This window comes from Etheostoma spectabile, unplaced genomic scaffold (genome assembly GCF_008692095.1).
Source record: "Etheostoma spectabile isolate EspeVRDwgs_2016 unplaced genomic scaffold, UIUC_Espe_1.0 scaffold00004777, whole genome shotgun sequence".
NCBI classification, from domain to species: Eukaryota; Metazoa; Chordata; class Actinopteri; order Perciformes; family Percidae; genus Etheostoma; species Etheostoma spectabile.
The window spans coordinates 26017-50758 of NW_022603189.1; the positions used below are offsets into that span (position 1 = coordinate 26017).

A 24742-nucleotide genomic window follows, 5' to 3' on the forward strand; every position below is an offset into this window, starting at 1 on the left:
CGAGATTTTTCCATCTTGATGCACATTAATACACATTTTTACCTGGGGTGCCCAAACTTTCAAACCCCACTGTAGTTATTGTTTTTTCTTGAAGCTGCACTTTCATCTGTCTCTTTGTAGTATTGCTTATTTAAAGCTAATGTACTTGTTCAGACTATTTCGGCTTCTCTCCAGTGTGTTTGCGCTGGTGTCGTTTAAGGATACTACTCTGAGAAAACGTTTCCCCACATTGTTCACACGAGTACGGCTTCTCTCCAGTGTGAACACGTCGGTGAGATTTAAGGGTACTATTCACAGAAAATGTTTTACCACATAGATTACAGCTGTACGGCTTTTCTCCGGTGTGAATGTGCAGGTGTGTTTAAGGTTACAGCTCTGAGAGAAGGTTTTCCCACAGAGTTCACACGAGTACGGCTTTTCTCCAGTGTGAACACGTCGGTGTAATTTAAGGCTACGACTCTCAGAATACGTTTTCCCACAGTGTTTACACGAGTACGGCTTCTCTCCAGTGTGAACACGTTGGTGAGATTTAAAGCTACCAATCCGAGAAAATGCTCTACCACATATATCACAGCTGTACGGCTTCTCTCCAGTGTGAATGCGCTGGTGTCGTTTAAGGTTACAGCTCTGAGAGAATGTTTCCCCACATTCACACCAGTACCGCTTCTCTCCGGTGTGAACACGCTGGTGAGATTTAAGGCCACCAATCCGAGAAAAGGTTTTCCCACAGTGTTCACAGCAGAGCAGCTTCTCTCTGGTGTGAACAAGCTGGTGTCTTTTAAAGTTATTACTATGAGTAAAGGTTTTACCACATGGATCACACCTGTACGGCTTCTCACCAGTGTGTCTGCGCTGGTGACGCTTAAAGCCACTACTTTTAGTAAAGGTTTTCCCACATTGATCACACCGATAAGGTTTCTCTCCGGTGTGAACACGCTGGTGCATTACTAGGTTACCCCTCCAAGAAAAGGTTTTACTACATAGATCACAGCTGTACGGCCTCTCTCCAGTGTGAATGAATTGATGCATCATTAGGTTACCCTTCTGTGTGAAAGCTGCCCCACATTGATCACAGCTGTACGGTTTCTCTCCAGTGTGAACTCTCTGATGAATCTTTAAAGTTCTAGATGTTGTGAAGGATTTGTCACAGTGTTGACAGTGGTGACATTTTGGTCCCTCTCCTCTTCTCTGTTTCTATAGCAACAGACAGAGAGAGAGAGAGAGAGTTAGTGAACAACCTTCTTAAACCCTGGACTTGCTCTCACTCTTAATCCAATAATTTACGACAAAATTAAGGAAAATATGTGGCGGTTGCAGACATGTTATTATGGAAGCAAATGTAGGGCTCATAACTTTTATAAGTTCAGAAACATTTTTTTTAGGAAAATTACCCAATTTAACTGATTGGCAATTTTAAAAAACTAAATCCTTTGCACATTCTCTTCAGTTTAACCTTGAGTTAGAAATGTTACTGGTGGGGGGGTGTGGGGGGGCGGGGCGTGATGCCTAGGTTTAGTAATAATGGGTCCAGTTATAAACTAGTCGGACCAAGGTGAAAACAACGGCTCCACAACATTATCACATCATTTAGAAAGAAAAACTATTTACATATTAAACAAGTTAGACTAAAAGATGACATAAACACAGATGAAGATATTGTGACACTATGCCATTGCAAGACCAGGCCTCCACAAGCTGAAATAGTTTCACAGTGTTTATTATATTACAAAGATATCGGCAATAGGCTTTTAAAAAACTAGTGAAAACTGGCTGCTGAAGCACCGCCCCCCCCCCATGTTTGATTTGGAGATCAGGAAGATTTATTTCTCCAACATGAAGTTAACTACCAAGTTGGATTTGACGTTACATGTGAAGTTGGATGTGGTTCAGAAATAGAAGAAAATAATAATGCACATTAATAAACATATGGAGTATGTGGAAAATGCGGAGAGGGTTAACAACCAAACTGATAAATGATGTTCGGGAGCTTTCACAGCAGCGTCGCCCTGTTGTTTCTACCGTTTTATTAGGACAGTTAATCCCATTAAGACCACCAGCAGCATGCTACTAACAATAGAACAGGGTCCATTTTTAAAAACATAACATTTCCTTCCATTGTTTTGCAGACGATGAACAAATCTATTTGTCTCAATGACAATAAGACTGACATTGTTGTGTTTGGTTGTTTGGTAGTGCTGAACATGTTAGTGCCTGTGTAGATGTTCTTTAGGTTCCCGTATTCGTCCTTTTACCAAGAATCTGGGTGTGTGCTTTTAAATTTGACAAACAGATTAGTTCTGTTGTTAAAACCACTTTCTTCCAGCTGAGACTTTGGGCTAAGGTCAGAGTCATATCTGCATTATTACGTCTGGATTAGACTACTGTAACTCTTTGTGTTGATTAGATCAGTCATCCCTCCGTTGGTTAGTTAGTCCAGAACACAGCAGCTCCACTTTTAACCCGGGACCAAAAAGCGGGACCACATCACACCTGTTTTGGCCACGCTCCATTAAAAGCGTATTTCTCTAGATTTTAAATGGGTTGTTGCCTTCTTATTTATCGGAGCTTCTACACATCAGTCCTGTCGAGGTACTGAGGTCTTCATTCAGATGCTCATCGATGAGACCAGATCCAGGTTAGGCAATAATCTCTCTCTCTCTCTCTCTCTCTCTCTCTAACACGGACTAACCTTCCACATGGTAGCAGAACACTTATTGAAGATTTCAAGGCAGTAAAACTCATGAGAGTTCAGCGAGCTACAGAATAGTTTTAACTTCCGTTCTTCACTTCAACAAGTCTGGAAACGGGAAAGGAACGATAAAGGAAAAAGTCTGTTGACATGACAACTGTTTTGTGCTGGTCTGAAAATGTATCTGATCTTTGACTCAAACCTGATCCAAACCGAGCCGTGAGCTTGGTGATCCATTGCAGCCCGACTACTAGACATGGATGTTTATGCATGTTCATATCTCAATGTCGAGAGTCATTTATATAAAAATCCTAAAAGACATTAGTGAAAGCGTCTGTGAGCATTCATTAATATTGAGATCAGATTCCTGGTCTCTTCAGTCTGGAGTAACCTCTTTCCTTCACTCACCTCCTCCTTCTTCCTCTTGCTCCCTCGCTCCTCTGAGTCTCCCGAGGCCTCCCTGACACCTTTCCTCTCCTCCTCCTCCTCCTCCTCCTCCTGCTCCTCCTCCTGGTGTCTCTGCAGGTACTCGGTGATCAGGTCCAGGTCCAGGTGGTCTTGCGGCTCCCATGTGTTCTCCTCACTGGAAAGGTGAGTGCAGACAGAAGAACATCTCCTCACACTTTGTTTTTTAGGAAATACATTCTCATTATTCCTTTTATCTGTTGCCATGGTGATAGGTTATTTGCGGGTCTGTGTGTGTGTGTGTGTGTGTGTGTGTGTGTGTGTATATGGACCAAAATCACCAGTTATTAATATTCTAGACTCCTCCTTACTCTGAGAACCCCTTCCATTTCAGCAGAAACTCTACTCTTCCCTTCACCACTCTGCGGTCCAAAACCTTCTCCACCACATACTCCTCCTCTTCCTCCTTCACTGCTGCAGGCTCCTCCTCCTCTTCTTCCTTCACTGCTGCAGGCTCCTCCTCCTCTTCCTCCTTCACTGCTGCAGGCTCCTCCTCCTCTTCCTCCTTCACTGCTGCAGGCTCCTCCTCCTCTTCCTCCTTCACTGCTGCAGGCTCCTCCTCCTCTTCCTCCTTCACTGCTGCAGGCTCCTCCTCCTCTTCCTCCTCCTCCTCTTCCTCCTTCACTGCTGCAAGCTGCTCCTCCTCCTCTTCCTCCTTCTTTCCTGCTCCGGTCGCCAGCTTGACGTCTGCCCCAAGGTGGGGGGTTTCAAATTGAGTAACCGTGGTAACCAATGATTGTTCTTGATTGGTTCACTACTTAACTCTCAGAGGAGAAACCCTGGAAAGCAGAATCACGGAGTCAGTGAGTGAGAGAACGAACCGCCGTCCTCGTCTCCAAATCTCTGTTTATTACAAATTCTCCCAAACACAAAAGCAGAAAACAGTCGTCAACAACAACGTTCCCCTCGTGGAAACATGTTTCACTTCAATTTAAGAACCCAAACACCATTTTCTTTACTCCCCATTCTTCAGTGGGCAACATCTTCCACACTCAAATTCCCAGAAATAGTCTCGTCCTTCCCAAAATAAATATCCCCCTTACTGCACCGTTTCAATAATAATATCTATCTCTTCTTTCTACCTCCAAACTCCTCCGTTATACTAACGTCATCATGGAAATCATAAACCCTCTTTGGCTGGAAATAAATATTCAAACGACTTCAGAGTCAAAACATGAGCCATCATACACCTGGGGACAATAGTTCAACTTATAATACATTCCTTTACTAATACTCTGGACAACTTTTAGGAGGAACTCCCCTTTAAGAGTTAAACAACATTTTAACATTAACAATCCTGTCAGGATACGTTAAAAACCACAAAATAACTCATTACCAGGGAATGGAAGCACCAGCACCCAGAACCACACACACAACCCTATGCTAACTAGCATGTTAGCTAGCAGTAATTAGACTGTGTCTATGTTAATGTTAACTAGCATGTTAGTTAGCAGTAATTAGCCTGTGCCTATGTTAATGTTAACTAGCATGTTAGTTAGCAGTAATTAGCCTGTGCCTATGTTAATGTTAACTAGCATGTTAGTTAGCAGTAATTAGCCTGTGTCTATGTTAATGTTAACTAGCATGTTAGTTAGCAGTAATTAGCCTGTGCCTATGTTAATGTTAACTAGCATGTTAGTTAGCAGTAATAACGGTTCACATCTACGTCATCGAGCTCAGTTGGAGTCTGCGCAGTAACGCTCAGCATCACCGGGAAAGAGCTTCTAACACACTCCACTGGTCTCCATGGAAACAGCGGGACCTGTTGGTCCATGTCTTTACCTGTCTATGGTACCACCCCGATACACACCTGTTAGCTAGTTTTTCCACTGCTGGTAACAGCTCGACTTGTCTCAACTCTACTCTACGCATTCTGCGTCCTTTTTCCATTGCAGATTGAGCAACGCTTCAGCGTGGGCTGGTCACCATAGCTACGCGTGATGATGTAATTTTTCAACGTGAATCACAACAACACGTCGGCTAATTTGCCACAGCCAGAACATTTGTTTTGTTTCTAAAGAAGCTGAAGGAAGCAACGAAAATCTGAAAAAGAATTCCGACGGAGTTGACGTTTGTTCGCCGACACAAAAGAGTAAGTTAAGTTCCCGGTAACGTTAGCTAACATCTGCATGTGTTCAGGTCCCAGTCAGTATTTACTATACGCTAAATAAAGTACAGGAACTTTAGTAACCATGGTTACACACCACAACATGTCTGCTGTTTGTTTCAGATCATTCACGCTTTGTGAAATCGCCGCCGCAGACCGTCCGGTGGGCGTTCGATGCACGATCTCTGGTTCTGGTTCTGATCTCTGGTTCTGGTTCTGATCTGCGGTGCTTCGTATAATTTTTATGAGAGTCTGGTTTATGACAACGACTGGGATGCATCTGGGACAGAAGAGCGGGGGGGGGGGTGAGACGCCGTTACAGGGTGCAGAGGAAGAAGACCGGGATGTACAGGAGGGTTTGATGCGCTACTTGAAAAGCTAAATAAAAACTTTTCTTTGATATGTTGTCTTGTTTTTTTAAAGGAACAGTGTGCAACATTGTAGACAACATGCAAAAGCCCCTAACAGCCCCTAGTAGCCCCTAACAGCCCCTAACAGCCCCTAGTAGCCCCTAGTAGCCCCTAACAGCCCCTAGTAGCCCCTAGTAGCCCCTAACAGCCCCTAACAGCCCCTAGTAGCCCCTAGTAGCCCCTAACAGCCCCTAGTAGCCCCTAACAGCCCCTAACAGCCCCTAATAGCCCCTAACAGCCCCTAACAGCCCCTAACAGCCCCTAACAGCCCCTAGTACCCCTAGTAGCCCCTAACAGCCCCTAGTAGCCCCTAGTAGCCCCTAGTAGCCCCTAACAGCCCCTAGTAGCCCCTAGTAGCCCCTAGTAGCCCCTAACAGCCCCTAGTAGCCCCTAACAGCCCCTAGTAGCCCCTAACAGCCCCTAACAGCCCCTAGTAGCCCCTAGTAGCCCTAACAGCCCCTAACAGCCCCTAACAGCCCCTAGTAGCCCCTAACAGCCCCTAACAGCCCCTAGTAGCCCCTAACAGCCCCTAGTAGCCCCTAACAGCCCCTAACAGCCCTTAATACTGAACAGCTGAACAGTGAGAATAGTGCAGAGAGGAGATAATCTCTCGGTGTCTGGCTAGACTTTTTTTTTTTTTTAAAGGTTCTTGTTGCTAACAACGCGGTGATCCGACCAATCAGCGGTCTGCAGGTTCCTACGTCACCTTCTGGTGTCGCCTCAGCTCGCTGGGAACCTCGACTGAGGTAGTACTACATAAAGTACCTGGTAGCAGGTCCTTTATCTAGTACTACATAAAGTACCTGGTAGCAGGTCCTTTATCTAGTACTACATAAAGTACCTGGTAGCAGGTCCTTTATCTAGTACTACATAAAGTACCTGGTAGCAGGTCCTTTATCTAGTACTACATAAAGTACCTGGTAGCAGGTCCTTTATCTAGTACTACATAAAGTACCTGGTAGCAGGTCCCGGGGACTTCTTCTCTTAATGGAAAACCAAAAAAGGCGAGTAGAGTAGATACCACGCAGTGGGAAACCGCCATTAGCTAGCCGCGAGCTCTATTGTTTACCAAGCCCGTTTCCCGCGGTTCCAAACGCGGCTCTTTAGCTCGCCTTTCCCCATCATAACCTCCATAACTACCCCCCCACAGCTTCAGTCCCCCACACACACGGCAGAAGGAAACCGGCTGTTGTCATAGTTACCGAGTACCGACCTGGAAAGCAGAATTACGGCATCAGGGAGAGAGGAAACAAACCGCCATCCTCGTCTCCAAAGAGGAGGAAAGTGTCCGTCACCTGGGCCCCGGGGTGTACCGATACCCGCACATTGGTTCCGCTTTCTTTGTTCCCCCGCTACGTTAATATTGCTTACCAATAAAATATGAAATTCGTACTAAACGCTACGCTGGTTATTATGTTATCCCTTAAGGGAGTATCACACATTCAAGCTGAAATAAATGTGGCGATATGCTGCTCTACACACGCTAAAAGTAGTGATTATTTACATGGAGTCTGGTGGAGATATGCTGCTCTATACACGCTAAAAGTAGTGATTATTTACATGGAGTCTGGTGGAGATATGCTGCTCTATACACACTAAAAGTACTGATTATTTACATGGAGTCTGGTGGAGATATGCTGCTCTATACACACTAAAAGTAGTGATTATTTACATGGAGTCTGGTGGAGATATGCTGCTCTATACACGCTAAAAGTAGTGATTATTTACATGGAGTCTGGTGGAGATGTGCTGCTCTATACACCCTAAAAGTAGTGATTATTTACATGGAGTCTGGTGGAGATATGCTGCTCTATACACGCTAAAAGTAGTGATTATTTACATGGAGTCTGGTGGAGATATGCTGCTCTATACACGCTAAAAGTTGTGATTATTTACATGGAGTCTGGTGGAGATGTGCTGCTCTATACACCCTAAAAGTAGTGATTATTTACATGGAGTCTGGTGGAGATATGCTGCTCTATACACACTAAAAGTAGTGATTATTTACATGGAGTCTGGTGGAGATATGCTGCTCTATACACGCTAAAAGTAGTGATTATTTACATGGAGTCTGGTGGGTTTGGTGATGGTGATTTCTGTTTCATGTTAAACTAAAAGGATCTTACTCTTTAACTAAAGGTCTATCTCTGTAGGGATCCATCCCATAATGTTGTCAGACTCTTAGAATAATAATCTGAGTCTGTCAGAGACAACAACAGAACCTTTAGTGGACGGAAACTTTACCTTTTAATCAGGAGTTGAAACACAGACACAACAGGAAGAATACATCATCAAATAATCAGCATGTGGCCTTGTTTTATTGAACTCATTTTGCATTAAGTTGTTCCACATTCCCCGACATTTAAAACAAGTCGATCATTGACGTTATTCTACAAGTCAGATGAATAAATCAGCCGACCCAACTCCCTACGGACTGAGCTACTGCCCCCCCCCCCCCCCCCCAGTAGTTATACCTTTGACTTTCTGACTTTAATTATGACTTTGTGAGGCAAAATAACATGAGGAGACAGATCTGATCAGATCTGCTTCACAGTGCAGAGTGTGTTTGATGGTGAACAGACTGAACTTTGATTTCAGCAGCTGGTCTTCAGTCAGTGTTTCTGTCCACAGGAGAGACTCTCAGTCCTGCAGAGGACACAGAGACACTGAGGAACCAGACCAGACCCAAAACCCAGGATAGAGAGGCTGAGTGAATGTGGTGTTGAAGGTGTGGAGGTGGATCAGTGAGTCAGAGGAGACTGTGTAGAAGGACAGAGAGCCAGCAGGAACGTCCACATACACTGCTACTCTGTTAGAGACAGAGCAGGACGTGAGGACTGTTCCTCTGTCATTGTGCCAGACAGAGTAACCACCATCATCAGAGCAGAACAGATTCCAGGAATGATCATTATATCCAAACCCACAGTCATCACTGTCTCCTTTCCTTCTGATTCCTCTGTAACTCACTGATATATTAACCCCTCCTCTCCTCTCGACCTCCCAGTAACAGCGACCAGTCAGACCATCTCTACACAGCAGCTGACGCCAGCGGTCAAATCTGTCTGGATGATCAGGATATGACTGATCCTCCTTCACATGTGTCACCTTCCTGTTGTTGTCAGACAGTTTGAGTACTCTGTGTACTGTGTTTGTGTCCAGTTCCAGTTCACAGACATCTGATGGAGAGAACAAGACACAATACAGCTGCAGGTTATCATCTGATCATTTATTAACAACTTTACTGACAAGAACTGAAAGAAAACCCTTCAAACGTTGATTTGATATCCAGCTGTGAGTGAACTACAAAAACAGAAACTTATCTCATTAGAGAAATTTATCTTTATACTTAAAAAAGAACAGACCATCTTCATGGGCCAGGGAGTAAAAGGTGTTTTGCACAACCTTGCTTTAACAATGGGGTGAGGAACTCAGACGCTGGACAACAACATACAAAGAAGATAAGACCACGACCAGGGACAGGCTATGGGACTGGCCAACATGCATAAAAAGTCTGAGGTCTTGGTTAGTGGGCACCAGTTCCTGAATAGACTCGGTCTGTTGGTAGGGTGAAGGGAGATCCCTGAAAGACAACTGTGTCCGTATGTTTGTTTTCTGCAATATCATTTTACCAAAGCTTTGCTATAACTTATCTCAGCGTATCCTGGTTGATTTTACCATTCAAACAAACACATAAAGGTGCGAGGTGAAGTGGCCACAACTGGAGTCTGATAGGATTTGGCCAATTTGGGCCAAACCAGAACCGGTTAACGGTCAGAGCACAATTTAAAATCTACAGGACGTACACAATACTGTTAAAAACATAGAAATAAAGTATTTCATACAGTATACTACATGGATAACTAGTTAAATACATAATCCCATAATCCTTTGCTTTGAAGGGAAGTGTAATGTATTTTCAGTGGAGTAATCTAAGTTAATTATTCTCTGCATAGCTCCACTCCTAGCCAATCAGAGGGCTTTGTTGGGGAGTGGAAAAGAAAGGAGGAAGTGAGAGAGGACATGTAGAGCACGTTGGAGGGAGAAACATGCAGTCAGCAGAGGAGAGAAAAACTAAGTTTAATGTCCAGCTGACTGAGGTCTGGAGACTAATGGACTTTAAACTTTTGTAAAGTATTATTGTTGCAGTTACCAGTCGTGTGCAGCTCTCAGTTTGGTAACTAGTTCTCCTGTAGTTTTAAGGTCAGTTCAGCAGGTTAGCTGTGTTTGTGTGTTCACTAGCTTTGAAGGTGAGAACTGTTAACTGTTGACTTGTTTAAGCTAGCGCCGCCGTGAGGGACAGTCAGCTGGAAACGCCAGCCGCAGCTTCCACCGAGGACCGGGAGGAACCAGGACTTCACTGGAGGACCAGGAGGAACCAGGACTTCACTGGAGGACCAGGACTTCACTGGAGGACCAGGCCTGTGGCTGTGGGGGGGCTCGACGCTTCAGTCAGTAAAAAAATGTAATGTTCTCAACACTGTTTTAAACGCTGCTTTAAACTCTTCTTTAAACTCTGCTTTAAACTCTGCTTTAAACTCTACTTTAAACTCTACTTTAAACTCTACTTTAAACTCTGCTTTAAACTCTGCTTTAAACTCAGCTTTAAACTCAGCTTTAAACTCTGCTTTAGACTCTGCTGGTCTTCTTCAGGCCTAACCCAGCAGGGTGGAAACCTTTCATTAAATATGGGAGTTTAAAGCAGTGTTGCAGACATTACATGTTTTTCACTTTTGAAATACCGATATAGCTCATAGTGAGTTAAGTAGTTCCACAGTGGAGGCACCGTGTTATTGGTTGTTGATTATTTCTTTATAGTTACCTATGCCTATAATAACAACATTCACTGGTAAAGGGAGATTTAGCCAATTCACCATAATAAGTAACCTCATCTCATATTATACTTCCAGCACCAGGAAGGGGTTAAACTAGTGTAACACACAGCTGAGTTCTCTTAGAGCAAACTTAAAACACACTCACACTTCCTCAGACCAGGTCTCAGTCTCTGTGGTCCACCATGGTCCACCCTGCAGGAAGACACAAAGCTGTCACGGTGTGGTTACACTTAAGCCGCCTACACATGATACGCAATTTGCTCTTTTTGAACTTTGAGTGCAGAGCAAAGCTGACAACTTATATATATGTATGTAGCATAAAAATGGTTGATTAAATCTGATTTCTACTTCAGTATGTTTCATTTGTCCTCCACCTGCCACTAGGTGGGATGTGCACATAATTATTATTATTTATTTATTATTTATTACTTGATACCCTAAACTGGTCTGAGGCTTTGGTTAACTCTGGTGTGTTCCTGTGAGAGAAAGAAAAGAGTTTGATTTAATTTTAAAGGTAACTGACTTAAATGTAACTGTTTTTGTTAATGCCAATTGAATCTCTACGGTGGCCCTGAAGGGCAAATCACAACAGCAAATAGGAAAACACTTCAACAAATCATTAAACACAACGGCATAAACTTCTACCTGAAAGGTAGGGCCTCTCTAGCAGAGGACGGACCCTCCTGATTGGACAGACGAACTGTCTGACTTTTAACAGGAAGGAGAGATGAAAAACACAGAAAAGCGCCTGTTTTAAAAACATGAGTATAATGACCTTGTATTTTTGTATTTGCTGTTGTGATTTGCACTTCAGGGCCACCGTACTTTCCAGAACTCTGACGTTGAATAAATATTTGTATTTGTGTTATAAGATTGAGAACCCCTGTAACACACCTTCACTTAGATCCTCCATTGAACATTAACCAGAGTTTCTTAGTTAGTGAAAATAAATAAAATAAGTCTTGGTCCGTCCATACCTGAGAGTGTCCAGTCTGCAGTCTGGATCCTCCAGTAAAGCAGAAAGCCGCTTCACTCCTGAGTCTCCTGGATGATTGTAGCTCAGGTCCAGCACTCTCAGATGGGAGGGGTTGGAGCTCAGAGCTGAGGCCAGAGAAGAACAGCCTTCCTCTGAGATCATACAGCCTGAGAGACTGGAAACACACAGAACAACACACAGGAAGCCTCTATCAACACGTGGAGCCATGTGGTAGTTCTTTCTTTCTTTGTAGTCCAGGTACATTTTAGTCCAGATTTAGAATAGACTTTTAAAATCAAATGCTCTATTTAAATATTTAATATCAATAATAAACAATGAAAAATCATCATGGAAAGTAACTCAGAATCGAGAAATGAATAATTATATGATAACTATATATAACCACTGCCGATGTTTATCGTATCAGCAGAGACAAAGCTACACGTAAGCTGTTTATCAACTACAGTTAGCCAGAGTTTAATGGTCATCAGTTGATTGGGTTAATGAATTCTGACCTGAGAGTCTCCAGTCTGCAGTGTGGACTCTTCAGTCCATCAGAGATCAGCTCCACTCCTGAATCCTGCAGGTTGTTGTTACTCAGGTCCAGGTCTCTCAGACTAGAGGACTGGGAGCTGAGAACTGAGGACAGAGCTTCACAACTTCTCTCTGACAGGTTACAGAGACTCAGCCTGGAGAGACAGGAAACCAGACAGATAACATGTGGATTTAAATGTTGAGTCTGGACTTTTGGTATATTTAGTATATTAAATCCCTTTGCAGTTTAAATCGTTTCTGTTTCATTGTCAACAAGTTGCAGAAAACTAATCAAGACTGAATGAGGAAACAAAGTCACATGATATTAAATATAAAGGATTTCTAGATATCAGCCACAGTTCATATTTCAAACTTTATGACGTGTGATTACAAATAAAAACAATACTTCAGAAACATTCAATGATTTTCTGAAATTAGTTCCTAAATAACAAGAGCTATTCAAATTGAATTATGAAGCTTAAATTTATAGAAATATCTCAAATTAAAGACAAATATTAACTTGACCTGACCTGAGAGTCTCCAGTTTACAGTGTGGACTCTTCAGTCCATCAGAGATCAGCTCCACTCCTGAATCCTGCAGGTTGTTGTTACCCAGGTCCAGCTCTCTCAGACTAGAGGACTGGGAGCTGAGAACTGAGGACAGAGCTTCACAGCTTCTCTCTGATAAGTTACAGAGACTCAGCCTGGAGAGACAACAGGAAACCAGACAGATAACATGTGGATTTAAATGTTGAGTCTGGACTTTTGGTATATTTAGTATATTAAATTTGTTTGCAGTTTAAATCATTTCTGTTTCATTGTCAACAATTTGCAGAAAACTAATCAAGACTGAATGAGGAAACAAAGTCACATTAAAAATAAAGGATTTCTAGATCTCAGCCACAGTTCATATTTCAAACTTTATGACATGCGATTATAAATAAAACAATACTTTGGAAAAATTCAATGATTTTACGAAATTACTCCTTAAATAACAAGAGCTATTCAAATTGAATTATAAAGCTTAACGTTTAAAGAAATATCTCAAATTAAAGACAAATATTAACTTGACCTGACCTGAGAGTCTCCAGTTTACAGTGTGGACTCTTCAGTCCATCAGAGATCAGCTTCCCTCCTGAATCCTGCAGGTTGTTGTTACTCAGGTCCAGGTCTCTCAGACTAGAGGACTGGGAGCTGAGAACTGAGGACAGAGCTTCACAGCTTCTCTCCGATAGGTCACAGTCACTCAGTCTGGAGAGACCACAGCAAGGAAGCAAGTTATTAGGGCCCGAGGGCCAACAGCAGCGAAGGCTCTATTGGAACTGAAGGAATATTTGTTGTGGGTAATTAATTGCCTTTTTGAACATTTTTAAAATTAAGCCCCTCCAATAAAACTTGGTACACATCTGTAGCATGTCAAGACGTACAAAAAAGCATTTTGGAGCCATACCCTAAACCCAAGAGGAAGTCCGGCATATTTAATTGGATGTTTCCACATGTCGTACTTTAACCTACTCCTCCTAGAGGTTTCAGACAATTGACTTCAAATTTGGTCTGTAACATCTTAATAAATACAATAAATCTTAAATGTAATAGCGCAAAATATTTGCAAGTTACAGAGGACCAAATTCATGTAGGGGGGTCATTGAAACAGGAAGTGGGTGTAACTTGAGTGTAAATTGACCAATGACAAGGGTCTAGGCATGAGGTCATCTATATAATTTTTGTTTATGGCAGGCCCGGGTGGCAACATGAAATTACATAACTTATAACGGGTGGTCTACATGTGATACTAAGCCACACCTTATACTTTAATCACGCACATGTACTCACGCCCCCTTTCATAACTTTTAATTTGTGACCTTTTTCCCCACCCCATATGCTTAAGTCACGCCCATTTCACAGCCAATGATCTGTATGATGTAGAGTCTTGTGTGAGGTATCACTAAACTCAGCAGGCAGTTCCTTTTTTATCGGTGACGATTTGCAGTCTGAGCGCTGCTCAAATGCACGGTCGCAAGAAGCCGTGTCCCCCAGTAACCCCGAGGTGCAAGGAGGTGCGAGGGCCCGTCCAACACTGCTCGCAGCTTTAATTTATATTTTACTCCTGTTGAACGATTTAATAATTTAATAATAATAAATCCCTCTTACAGAGCTTTTTTGGCTTTTTCGTTGACCACTGGCAGCAGCCTCAGAAGAGCCTCCTCTGAAGCAGAGTATTTCTTCAGGTCAAACACGTCCAGATCTTCTTCTGATGACAGTAAGATGAAGACCAGAGCTGACCACTGAGCAGGAGACAGTTTATCTGTGGAGAGACGTCCTGAACTCAGGGACTGTTGGATCTCCTCCACTAGAGAACCATCATTCAGTTCATTCAGACAGTGGAACAGATTTATGCTACTCTCTGCAGACAGACCCTCATCCAACTTCTTTTTGATGTACTCCACTGTTTTCTGATTGGTCTGAGAGCTACTTCCTGTTTGCGTGAGCAGACCTCGGAGGAGATTCTGATTGGTCTGCAGAGAAAGACCCAGGAGGAAGCGGAGGAACAAGTCCAGGTGTCCATTAGGACTCTGTAAGGCCTTGTCCACAGCACTCTGGTAGAACTGTGCTGATGATGTTTGTTCTTCTGCCAGCAGGTTGACTCCAGAGTTGGTGAAGGTCAGATGGACATGAAGAGCAGCCAGGAACTCCTGAACACTCAGATGGACGAAGCAGAACACCTTGTCCTGGTACAGTCCTCTCTCCTCTTTAAAGATCTGTGTGAACACTCCTGAGTACACTGATGCTGCTCTGATATCGATGCCACACTCTGTCAGGTCTGATTCATAGAAGATCAGGTTGCCTTTCTGCAGCTGCTCAAAAGCCAGTTTTCCCAGAGACTCAATCATCTTCCTGGACTCTGGACTCCAGTGTGGATCTGTCTCAGCTCCTCCATCATACTTGATGTTCTTGACTTTGGACTGAACCACCAGGAAGTGGATGTACATCTCAGTCAGGGTCTTGGGCAGCTGTCCTCCCTCTCTGGTCTTCAACACCTTCTCCAGAACTGTAGCACTGATCCAGCAGAAGACTGGGATGTGGCACATGATGTGGAGGCTTCGTGATGTCTTGATGTGGGAGATGATTTTGCTGGCCTGCTCCTCGTCTCTGAATCTCTTCCTGAAATAATCCTCCTTCTGTGGGTCAGTGAATCCTCTGACCTCTGTCACCATGTCAACACACCCAGGAGGGATCTGATTGGCTGCTGCACGTCGGGTGGTTATCCAGAGGCGAGCAGAGGGAAGCAGATTCCCCCTGATGAGGTTTGTCAGCAGCACACCCACTGAGGTGGACTTTGTAACATCAGTCAGGATCTCAGTGTTGAGGAAGTCCAGAGGAAGTCGACACTCATCCAGACCGTCAAAGATGAAGACCACCTGGACCTCTTCAAACCTGCTGATTCCTGCTTCTTTGGTTTCACTAAAGAAGTGATCAACAAGTTCTACCAAGCTGAACTTTCTCTCTTTCAGCACATTCAGCTCTCTGAAGGTGAATGGGAATATGAACTGGATGTCCTGGTTGGCTTTGCCTTCAGCCCAGTCCAGAGTGAACTTCTGTGTTAAGACTGTTTTCCCGATGCCAGCCACTCCCTTTGTCATCACGGTTCTGATTGGTTCATCTCTTCCAGGTGGGGCTTTAAAGATGTCTTCACATCTGATTATTGTTTCTGGTCTGTCTGGTTTCCTGGATGCTGTTTCAATCTGTCTGACCTCATGTTGATCATTGACCCCTGCAGCCCCTCCCTCCATGATGTAGATCTCTGTGAACATCTGATACAGAACGGTTGGGTTTCCTGCTTTAGCAATCCCCTCAAACACACACTGGAACTTTATCTTCTGGTTAGTCTTGAGTTTACGCTGACAAACTCCAGAATGACTTCCTGAATGAACACACAACAAGAAAAATCAATAAGTCAAAGAACATATTTCAACATTCAAAAAATATGTATATATTTAATGCATTTTTTCAGACATTAGTAAATGTCCCATTTTTAAATGTGTTAAAATCCTCTTACTGCTCTGCAGACGGTCAGCCAGCTCCTCCTGCTTCATTTTCCTCAGGAAGTGCAGTGTGATCTTCAGAAATGCTTCTCTGCTCCTCCTCCTCTGCTCTTCATCCTCACCCTCCAAAACCTCCTTATCCTCCCTCTGACTATCTAAGCATTCTGGGTAATCTGGACATAGAACTTTCTGAATCTTCTTCAGCTCGTTCTTTACAAAAGTGAGGATGTTCTCCTCCAGCAGCTGGACCAGAATGATAAAGTCAACATTTAGTTTAAAGAACTCAACATGTGATTCATCTCTCAGTCTGAAGGCCTGCTGGTTTGAAAAGAGCAGCATGGAGACTATTGGGATCTGAATGGTAGTTCATCATTTAATCTGTAGATAATAATGAAAATATTCTTTTAATATGCACACACCATAAATAGGGAGTCCAGGTCTGTTTGCTGCTGCAGGTCAGACTGACCACCGAGGCCCTCTGAGCTCTCCTGGTGAACTCTGTAGAGAAAACATCAAGTTTAAGAACATTTAATGATCTGAGCACAGTCCTGATGATGACACAATGGCAACTATGGGTATAATATAATCAATGACATTGTATCGAGGATTACTGTACAGACATTCCCAAATCAGAAGAAGAATCTTTTTTTAACAGGGACAGCAATGCCACAATATGAGCCACTAGATGGCAGAATGGTACTATGCAACGACAGTTTCTCGGAGTTTTAAAGAGCTGCAGTTGAATACACCATTAGTATTAATAATAGTTTGAGGATTTGTTTGGAGCCGACATGCTTTGCCTTCGCTATTAGTTTCAAGATAGCGAGCTACACGCTGAAAATGGCAAGTTTTCAAAGGATTAAGATGGTTCAACAAGGATGGCCTTCATGGTTCTTTTGGGGAATGATTGGAAAGATTTGCAAACAATGTTTATGGCATTTCCTCTCTAACTGGGACGTTTTGGGACCAATGGTGGGATTGCTGTGGACAAAGTACACACAGAGATACACTGGTACTTTAACCACGTATCAGCTAATTTAAATAGCTCATGTTACTGTATTGTGTAACAGTTAACCAAATACATTTTTTCATATGTGGCGTTTTCTTTTGCGGGGTGCAAATGTTCTAGCAAAACCAGTTCCTTCCTGAGATTATTTAGCAGAGTCACCGTCTCTGTGTCCAGAGTTTAGCGCCGCCCAAGACCATTGTGATTGGTTAAAAGAAAAGCCAACAACTCACCCTCCTATCCCAGCATACATACAGTGGTGTGAAAAAGTGTTTGCCCCCTTCCTCATTTCCTGTTCCTTTGCATGTTTGTCACACTTAAGTGTTTCGGAACATCAAACCAATTTAAACAATATTCAAGGACAACACAAGTAAACACAAAATGCAATTTGTAAATGAAGGTGTTTATTATTAAAGGTGAAAAAAAATCCAAACCATCATGGCCCTGTGTGAAAAAGTGATTGCCCCCTAAACCTAATAACTGGTTGGGCCACCCTTAGCAGCAACAACTTCAACCAAGCGTTTGCGATAACGTGCAATGAGGCTTTTACAGCGTCCTGGAGGAATTTTGGCCCACTCATCTTTGCAGAATTGTCCTAATTCAGTTACATTAGAGGGTTTTCGAGCATGAACGGCCTTTTTAAGGTCATACCACAACATCTCAATAGGATTCAAGTCAGGACTTTGGCTAGGCCACTCCAAAGTCTTCATTTTGTTTTTCTTCAGCCATTCGGTGGTGGACTTGCTGGTGTGTTTAGGATCATTGTCCTGCTGCAGAACCCAAGTTCGTTTCAGCTTGAGTACACGAACAGATGGTCGGACATTCTTCTTCAGGATCTCTTGGTAGACAGCAGAATTCATAGTTCCTTTTATCACGGCAAGTCTTCCAGGTCCTGAAGCAGCAAAACAGCCCCAGACCATCACACTACCACCACCATATTTTACTGTTGGTATAATGTTCTTTTTATGAAATGCAGTGTTCCTTCTACGCCAGATATACTTGGACACACACCTTCCAAAGAGTTCCACTTTTGTCTCATCGGTCCACAGAATGTTGTCCCAAAAGTCTTGGGGATCATCAAGATGTGTTGTGGAGAAATTGAGACGAGCTTTGATGTTCTTTTTGCTCAGCAGTGGTTTTCTCCTTGGAACTCCATTTTTGCCCAGTCTTTTCCTGATGGTGGAGGCATGAACGCTGACCTTAACTGAGGCAAGTGAGGCCTGCAGTTCTTTGGACGTTGTTGTGGGGTCTTTTGTGACCTCTTGGATGAGTCGTCGCTGCGCTCTTGGGGTAATTTTGGGCGGCCGGCCACTCCTGGGAAGGTTCACCACTGTTCCATGTCTTCGCCATTTGTGGATAATGGCTCTCACTGTGGTTCGCTGGATTCCCAAAGCTTTGGAAATGGCTTTATAACCCTTTCCAGACTGATAGATCTCAATTACTTTCTTTCTCAATTGTTCCTGAATTTCTTTGGGTCTCGGCATGATGTGTAGCTTTTAAGGATCTTCTGGTGGACCTTACTGTGTCAAGCAGCTCTTAAGTGATGCCTTGATTGTGAACAGGTGTGGCAATAATCAGGCCTGGGTGTGGCTAGAGAAATTGAACTCAGGTGTGGACAACCACAGTTATAGTATGTTTTAACAAGGGGGGCAATCACTTTTTCACACAGGGCCATGATGGTTTGGATTTTTTTTCACCTTTAATAATAAACACCTTCATTTACAAATTGCATTTTGTGTTTACTTGTGTTGTCCTTGACTATTGTTTAAATTGGTTTGATGTTCCAAAACACTTAAGTGTGACAAACATGCAAAGGAACAGGAAATGAGGAAGGGGGCAAACACTTTTTCACACCACTGTATGTGGTCTAGCCAGACCTTACTCCACAGAACTGTGAACATGTAGGTCTGGCGACTAATTGCAAAGAGACAATATGGGGATAATGTGGACTCTAACTACCAGGGCTCCAACACCAGGAACATGTGGTCTGGACTAAGAACCATCACAGACTACAAGAGGAAACCTGCAGGGCTCTTAAGGTGTCAGCAGATCAACAGGAAGATGTCTTCATAGACATTTTCAACCTCTCACTGCTCCAGTCTGTTGTCCCCCCATGATTCAAGAAGGCCACCAACGGCGGACTGGCCATCGGAGGTTTGAAAATTTCAATTTCCGGTTTCAGAAAAAATTGAATTCATTATGTTATTATAACAGTGACTTCCTAAACTCATTATTGTATGCCAATAATTCTTAACAAGTTTTTCAAGTATTTCATTTTGTATGTAAATACAGTATGAAACGTATTTAAATTTATTATTATTACTATTGTTATTAGTTAAGTCCAGTCATGGTGGTGATGAGGAGGAAAATGATGAAGAGGAGGAGGACAGGCAGGAGGAGTATGGAGCAGGAGGAACCAGCACAGATACAGTGGAAGGTACAAGTCCAGTGTGCATAGCGTTGGCTTGTTCTGGTCTCTTTTTGTAGTGTTTTTATTACTATTATTAAAATTACTTCAAAAAAAGGTTCTACGTGTGCTCTCCACATGCTCATGAAAGGCTGCTCCATCCCAAAGTCAGGGGACGGTTTTCTGTCCCAGTACATCCCTGAAGACCACCATTGTCCCTGTCCTTTCTGCAATCAGACCAAAGCCCTCTGCCTGGATGACTACCCAGTAGTCTCACATTGCCAGACCATCCTCCACAGGGCTGCAGAGGAAGGTCTGACTAGTCCACACCACATTCTGGGATGGGAGAAAAACATGTCCTCTGGTTTATTGGCATTTCTTTAAACCAATCACAATCGTCTTTGGTGGTGCTAACCTGTCTGGTGGTTCTGGTCCTGGTATCAATGGGCATCAGATTAAAAACACTTTTTGTCAAACCTAGACCAAGAAGCTCTGAGAGAGTCAGATAATAACAAAGTTCAGTTATGAATTCTTACCTTCCACCAACAACTTGTCCATCTTCAAACTCATCAAGACGACCCGTAGACCAGTCACTCTTCATGGACACACAGCTGGGTCCAGGTCCTGGTTCAGGTCTTTGCTGCAGACTAATGAAAAGAAGTTAAAGTTAATACTTTTAACTAGTCACATTAATTAATTTTCCCAGTTTTATTATTATAACAATAATGATATATAAGTCTTATTTTGAGAGTTGAGCGTCAGGATGAATATTATAAATGGATCTGTCTCAGAGTAGACCACGTTGTGAACATGTAACTTCTCTTAGTGCTGCACTCTGAACCAGAACCTCACGTCACTTTGACTCAACATGAGTCTGAGGACTTTAGACTCAAGTTCACTAAATCAAAACCTCAACAACAAGGACTTCATGGGCATCAGATCAAAACCACATTGTGTGGCTCTGAGAGAGTCAGATAATAACAAAGTTTTAAATTATTACCTTCCATCAACAGCTTGTCCATCTTTAAAGTAAATAGGACGATCCATAGACCGGTCACTCTTCATGGACACACAGCTGGGTCCAGGTCCAGGTTTCTGCTGCTGCATCCTGATACAAACAAAGACCGTGGATGAGTTCCTATTCACCAAGATGTAATGTGATGAAAGATGGCGTCTCATGTCAGTAGATAAGCAGTGGTTGTCTCTTTGCTGCGTATTCCAGTAAGAAGTTCTTATTAACTAGATATTGAGAGGGAATCCTGATGGAGGAGTGATGTGAGTGCTGAGCTCTAACATGGAGAAGAGTCCATCATCATCTCACCTCTGAGCTTTGGTCTGGCTGTCATGGTCCCCCCACAGAGTGGTTTTAGAGGGAGGGGGTCCCTCCTCTCTGTCCTCACACTGACTCATAGCAGAGTCCACACCTGCTGGGAGACATCACCTCTGTTACTATGACAACCTTTTCATCACAGGACACATTAGTCTCTCATTCCTCTCCAACATGTCCCAGATAGTTGCTGTAAAGCTGTCTGACCAGTTCTGACACTTGCATTTTACACTGATGACACCCACACCCTCTCTTACACACACACACACACACACACACACACACACACACACACACACACACACACACACACACACACACACACACACACAGAAGGATTATTACTTATTGATCAGTGTTGCTAAAGATAAATAAATGCGTTGATTATTTATTAAATTTGATAAAGTGATGAAGATATACATTTTCATAACTTTACTAATATTGATGAAGTACCATTGATAATAGCTAATAACTGAACCTGTGCTTCCTAAAAACACAAAGAAATAATCAGCAGGTTGATCAATAAAGAAAAGAATTACTGCAGCATCATATAAAACTGCTCCAAACAGTCAAATGGAGCTTACACCTGAACGCACCACGAAGACAATCTCATCATGTCGGTACTTTTACTGCAGTACACAATGATCTGATGCTCATTCTGTACTGCAGTAAAAGTACAAACAACTCCGTGTCATAGTACTACTGGGTGTTGGATCAAGTGGATCAGAGCGGTCCGACCAGTTTTTCCACTGATGTGAACTCAGATGACGTTGTGCTGTTGTTGTGACCTGAGAACTAGCAACAGTAGAACATGCTAATCCTTCTCCAACCACTCTCCTTTAACTCAGATGGACACTCATCTGGATCATAGTCTATCGAGACAAATCTGAAGAACAACCCAGAAAGAAACTGTTCTTCTGTCCAGTCCAACAGATTGAATCAAAGGGATTCTGTTCATCAAACATTTCCAGACTCCTCTGGTCAGATTCTCACCTGCTGAAGTCTCTTCAGGTCAGTTTCCAGACCCGGTCCTCCTTCATGTGTCCAGGAGACACTGGGAGACAAGAAGCTGCTCGTTGTCCCTCGTCAGTCCTGAAGTCGATGTGCATTTGATGTGAAGACGCCGTCCCAGTTCATAACTTCAGAGTCAGAGAGACGTCAGAACCAGTCCAACCTGTGTTCCCAGAGCCAGTCCCCCATCAGATGATGGAGTTCTACTATCTGTCCACTAGATGGAGCTAACTGACCATCTAATGAGCTAAAGATCAGCAGCTTGTACAGCAGCAGGGATCTCTCCAAGTGGCCTCCGGGTGACATAAAATAAATATAAATTCATCTAGAATCATATATATTATCAAATAACAAGGGATAATAATATATAATGAGCTGAAAATGTTAGATAACAGTTGAGTACTGAAATCTATATAAATGTATATGATATTTATATATGAATAAGTTAACATTATATAAGTAGGAGCTCATCATAAGTGTACAAGTTGTGTTATAGCATCAGGACTCCTTATTGCCAGCTGAAGGCTTGAAAGGAAAGGGGGGGGGTGACATGCTGCCGGTCGGAGTTGAACCCGGACCCGCTGCGTCGAGGAGTAAATCTCAATAAATGGGTGGGGGGGCTCCACCAACTGACTAACCGGGCGCCCTGCTTTTCTTCTTCTAATGACAGGAAACACAGAACTAGATGAAGAATCTGCTTTAACAGACTGATGAAGTCATTGGTTACCTTGGTTACCAAGACAACAACCAGCAGGTCGGTAACATCTTCACAGCAGAACGTATACTAACGCAGTACTTTGGTAGCTTGTACTGGTACTTTTACTGAAGTATAGATTAAACATCAGAGACTTCAGATTCTTTCATGAGTTGTTGTGGAGGCTGTCCTATAAGCCTCGGTATGGATGGCATGGTGCTCTCAACGCGTAGCAAAAAGATCTTAAGTCCAAGCATTGATTGTCTTTGGGTGGTGTTCCCGTTTATTATAAAAGTAGAAAAAGGGTCACTTCACATAAAACAGTACTTCACCTAGTGCTAACATAATGATATGTTGTGGCGTGTTCACGGCTACGGTAAGAACCGTGTGTTCCCCGCCATCCACACCTTTCCTCATTAATTATCACACCTGTAAATATACCTTATTCCCAGTGACTTACAACACCCAGTGCAATACTCCCCCAAGTGGCTAAAATAAATAACTAAATTAACCTAACTAAAAAGGTGGATAGAAATGGCTCCTACACACCGGCCCCATAATTGTGAATATTTACTCTAACCACAATTACCCAAATTACCTAGGTTGAACTAAATGAGCCATTTGTGCACAGCTAATCTAAATTACATCTTTTCTTGAGCCAAGAAAATCTATGATCAGGTCATCTATACCGCTTCCAACTTCCATCAGAAGACAAAGCCTTGGTTACAGGCCGTTCCAGCTGCCCCATTTTTGTCTTCAGCTGAACTAAGCGGACAAAGCCCTTGTCTGGGTACGTCTGTGTAATTTCTCCCATCAGCCAGGACCCTCGAGGAGTGACAGGATCCATTTTGACCACTATGTCTCCAATGGAAAAGCTTCTTTTCGGTCTCATCCACTTCTGTCTCTCCTGTCTTATCTTGAAGGCGGCGACACACTCGTACTCAGAGATAACCTTCCTGCGTGACCCGGATGAAATTCCTGATGATCTTTGTTCTTCTTAAACTTCCTGTGAAGGCTTAGAAGACGTTGCTCTGTGATGCTGTGGTTGTTTGGCATAATAACATCTTCAGCCTTAAAAGGCAAGTCAAAGCAGTAGTGTCCGTCAGTCTGAATTGAAGACTCCATTATTTGTATGAACCTTTGATCCTCTCTGGAAAGGCACACATCTGATTTCCCATTGAAATCCTGATTGTACTTGACAACCATTAAGTCCTGTAACTTGGTGACTGAGATCCTATTAGCAGTGACAGCAAGATGGCCAAAATTACTTTTACACGGTTTGCCACCTCTCAGCGGACCATTCACAACCCACCCCAGTAGAGTCCTGACAGCATATGGTCCTTCACCTTGACTATTTATTATTTCCCATGGTTCTATAAGCTTCGGCACATTGGTGCCTTTCAGCAATTCCACCTCTGCCTCAAGACTGGGAATTTTAATGCCGTCAAGGTACTTCCATCCCTCTAAATCCTGTTGAGTAGGAATGTTGTTTCTGCTCACAGGCATGGTCCTCTGAGTGTAGACTTTGGGTAAGTCCAGGAAGTTTTCTTCATTCAAGCCAGAAACCTCAAGGTCACTAAGCAAGAATGTATCTTCAGACCTCTCTTGGCCAAGGGTACGAAGAAGAATGCTAGTCTTGACTCCTGAAAGATTCAGTTTTTCATGAGATGTTGAGTACAGAAAGAAGCTGAACTTCCAGGGTCTAGAAAGGCATAGGTGTTCACAATCGTGCTCCCAGACTTGGCCTTCACCTGTACAGGCACAATAGAGAGAACATATTCATCATTTCCGGCCCCAGTATGGCCACATGTCTCCAATGACACAAGTGCATTATTGACTGACACTTCCTGTGTTTTAGAGCCGATATGTAGGACAGTTGGATGTTTGTGTTTACATATATCACATGTCAAAGGCCTGTCACAGTCCCTGCTTATATGACCTCTCCTCAGACAGCTGAAACACACTCTGCCTACTTTCAAAGCATCCATTTTCTCCCTGTGTGTCATCTGATCAAGCTGTGAACATTTCTCCACTGAATGCTGGCTCCTACACACACAGCACGACTCTTCGTTGTTCCTCTGTGAAGGTGGTCCCTTGTGTTGTTGGTGCCAAGCTGATGATGTAGTTGGTCCAGCAGCAGTATTAATGGCAGCAACAGTAGCTTGGCCTCTTCCAGTATATCTGCTCTTGAGTTTAGAGGAAGGGTCTGGTTGCGTACCCTGTAGGTCACCAAAGAGAGGA

General features: G+C 43.1%; 1 protein-coding gene and 1 pseudogene across 5 annotated transcripts; both read right to left on the minus strand.

Moving 5' to 3' along the window:
• LOC116677290 (zinc finger protein 239-like) lies at nt 1-960 on the minus strand (annotated as a pseudogene).
• Nucleotides 961-8103: 7143 nt separating this feature from the next.
• LOC116677288 (NLR family CARD domain-containing protein 3) lies at nt 8104-21968 on the minus strand. Of its 5 annotated transcripts, XM_032507866.1 has the most exons (12): nt 21790-21968; nt 20791-20893; nt 20470-20607; nt 16476-16554; nt 16071-16299; nt 14165-15935; nt 13091-13264; nt 12544-12717; nt 11995-12168; nt 11481-11654; nt 10649-10695; nt 8104-8847 (listed from the first exon to the last, which is right to left on the minus strand). In XM_032507866.1, exons 2-12 carry the CDS (start codon nt 20877-20879, stop codon nt 8312-8314), a joined length of 3585 nt encoding a protein of 1194 aa, XP_032363757.1. In that variant the 5' UTR covers nt 20880-20893; nt 21790-21968; the 3' UTR covers nt 8104-8311. The 5 variants fall into 5 exon arrangements, with proteins under 5 accessions (XP_032363757.1, XP_032363753.1, XP_032363754.1 ...); XM_032507862.1 differs by lacking the exons at nt 11995-12168; nt 12544-12717 and having other exon boundaries at nt 8106-8847; XM_032507863.1 differs by lacking the exons at nt 11995-12168; nt 12544-12717 and having other exon boundaries at nt 8106-8847; nt 20791-20896.
• Between the last annotated feature and the right edge of the window lie 2774 nt (nt 21969-24742).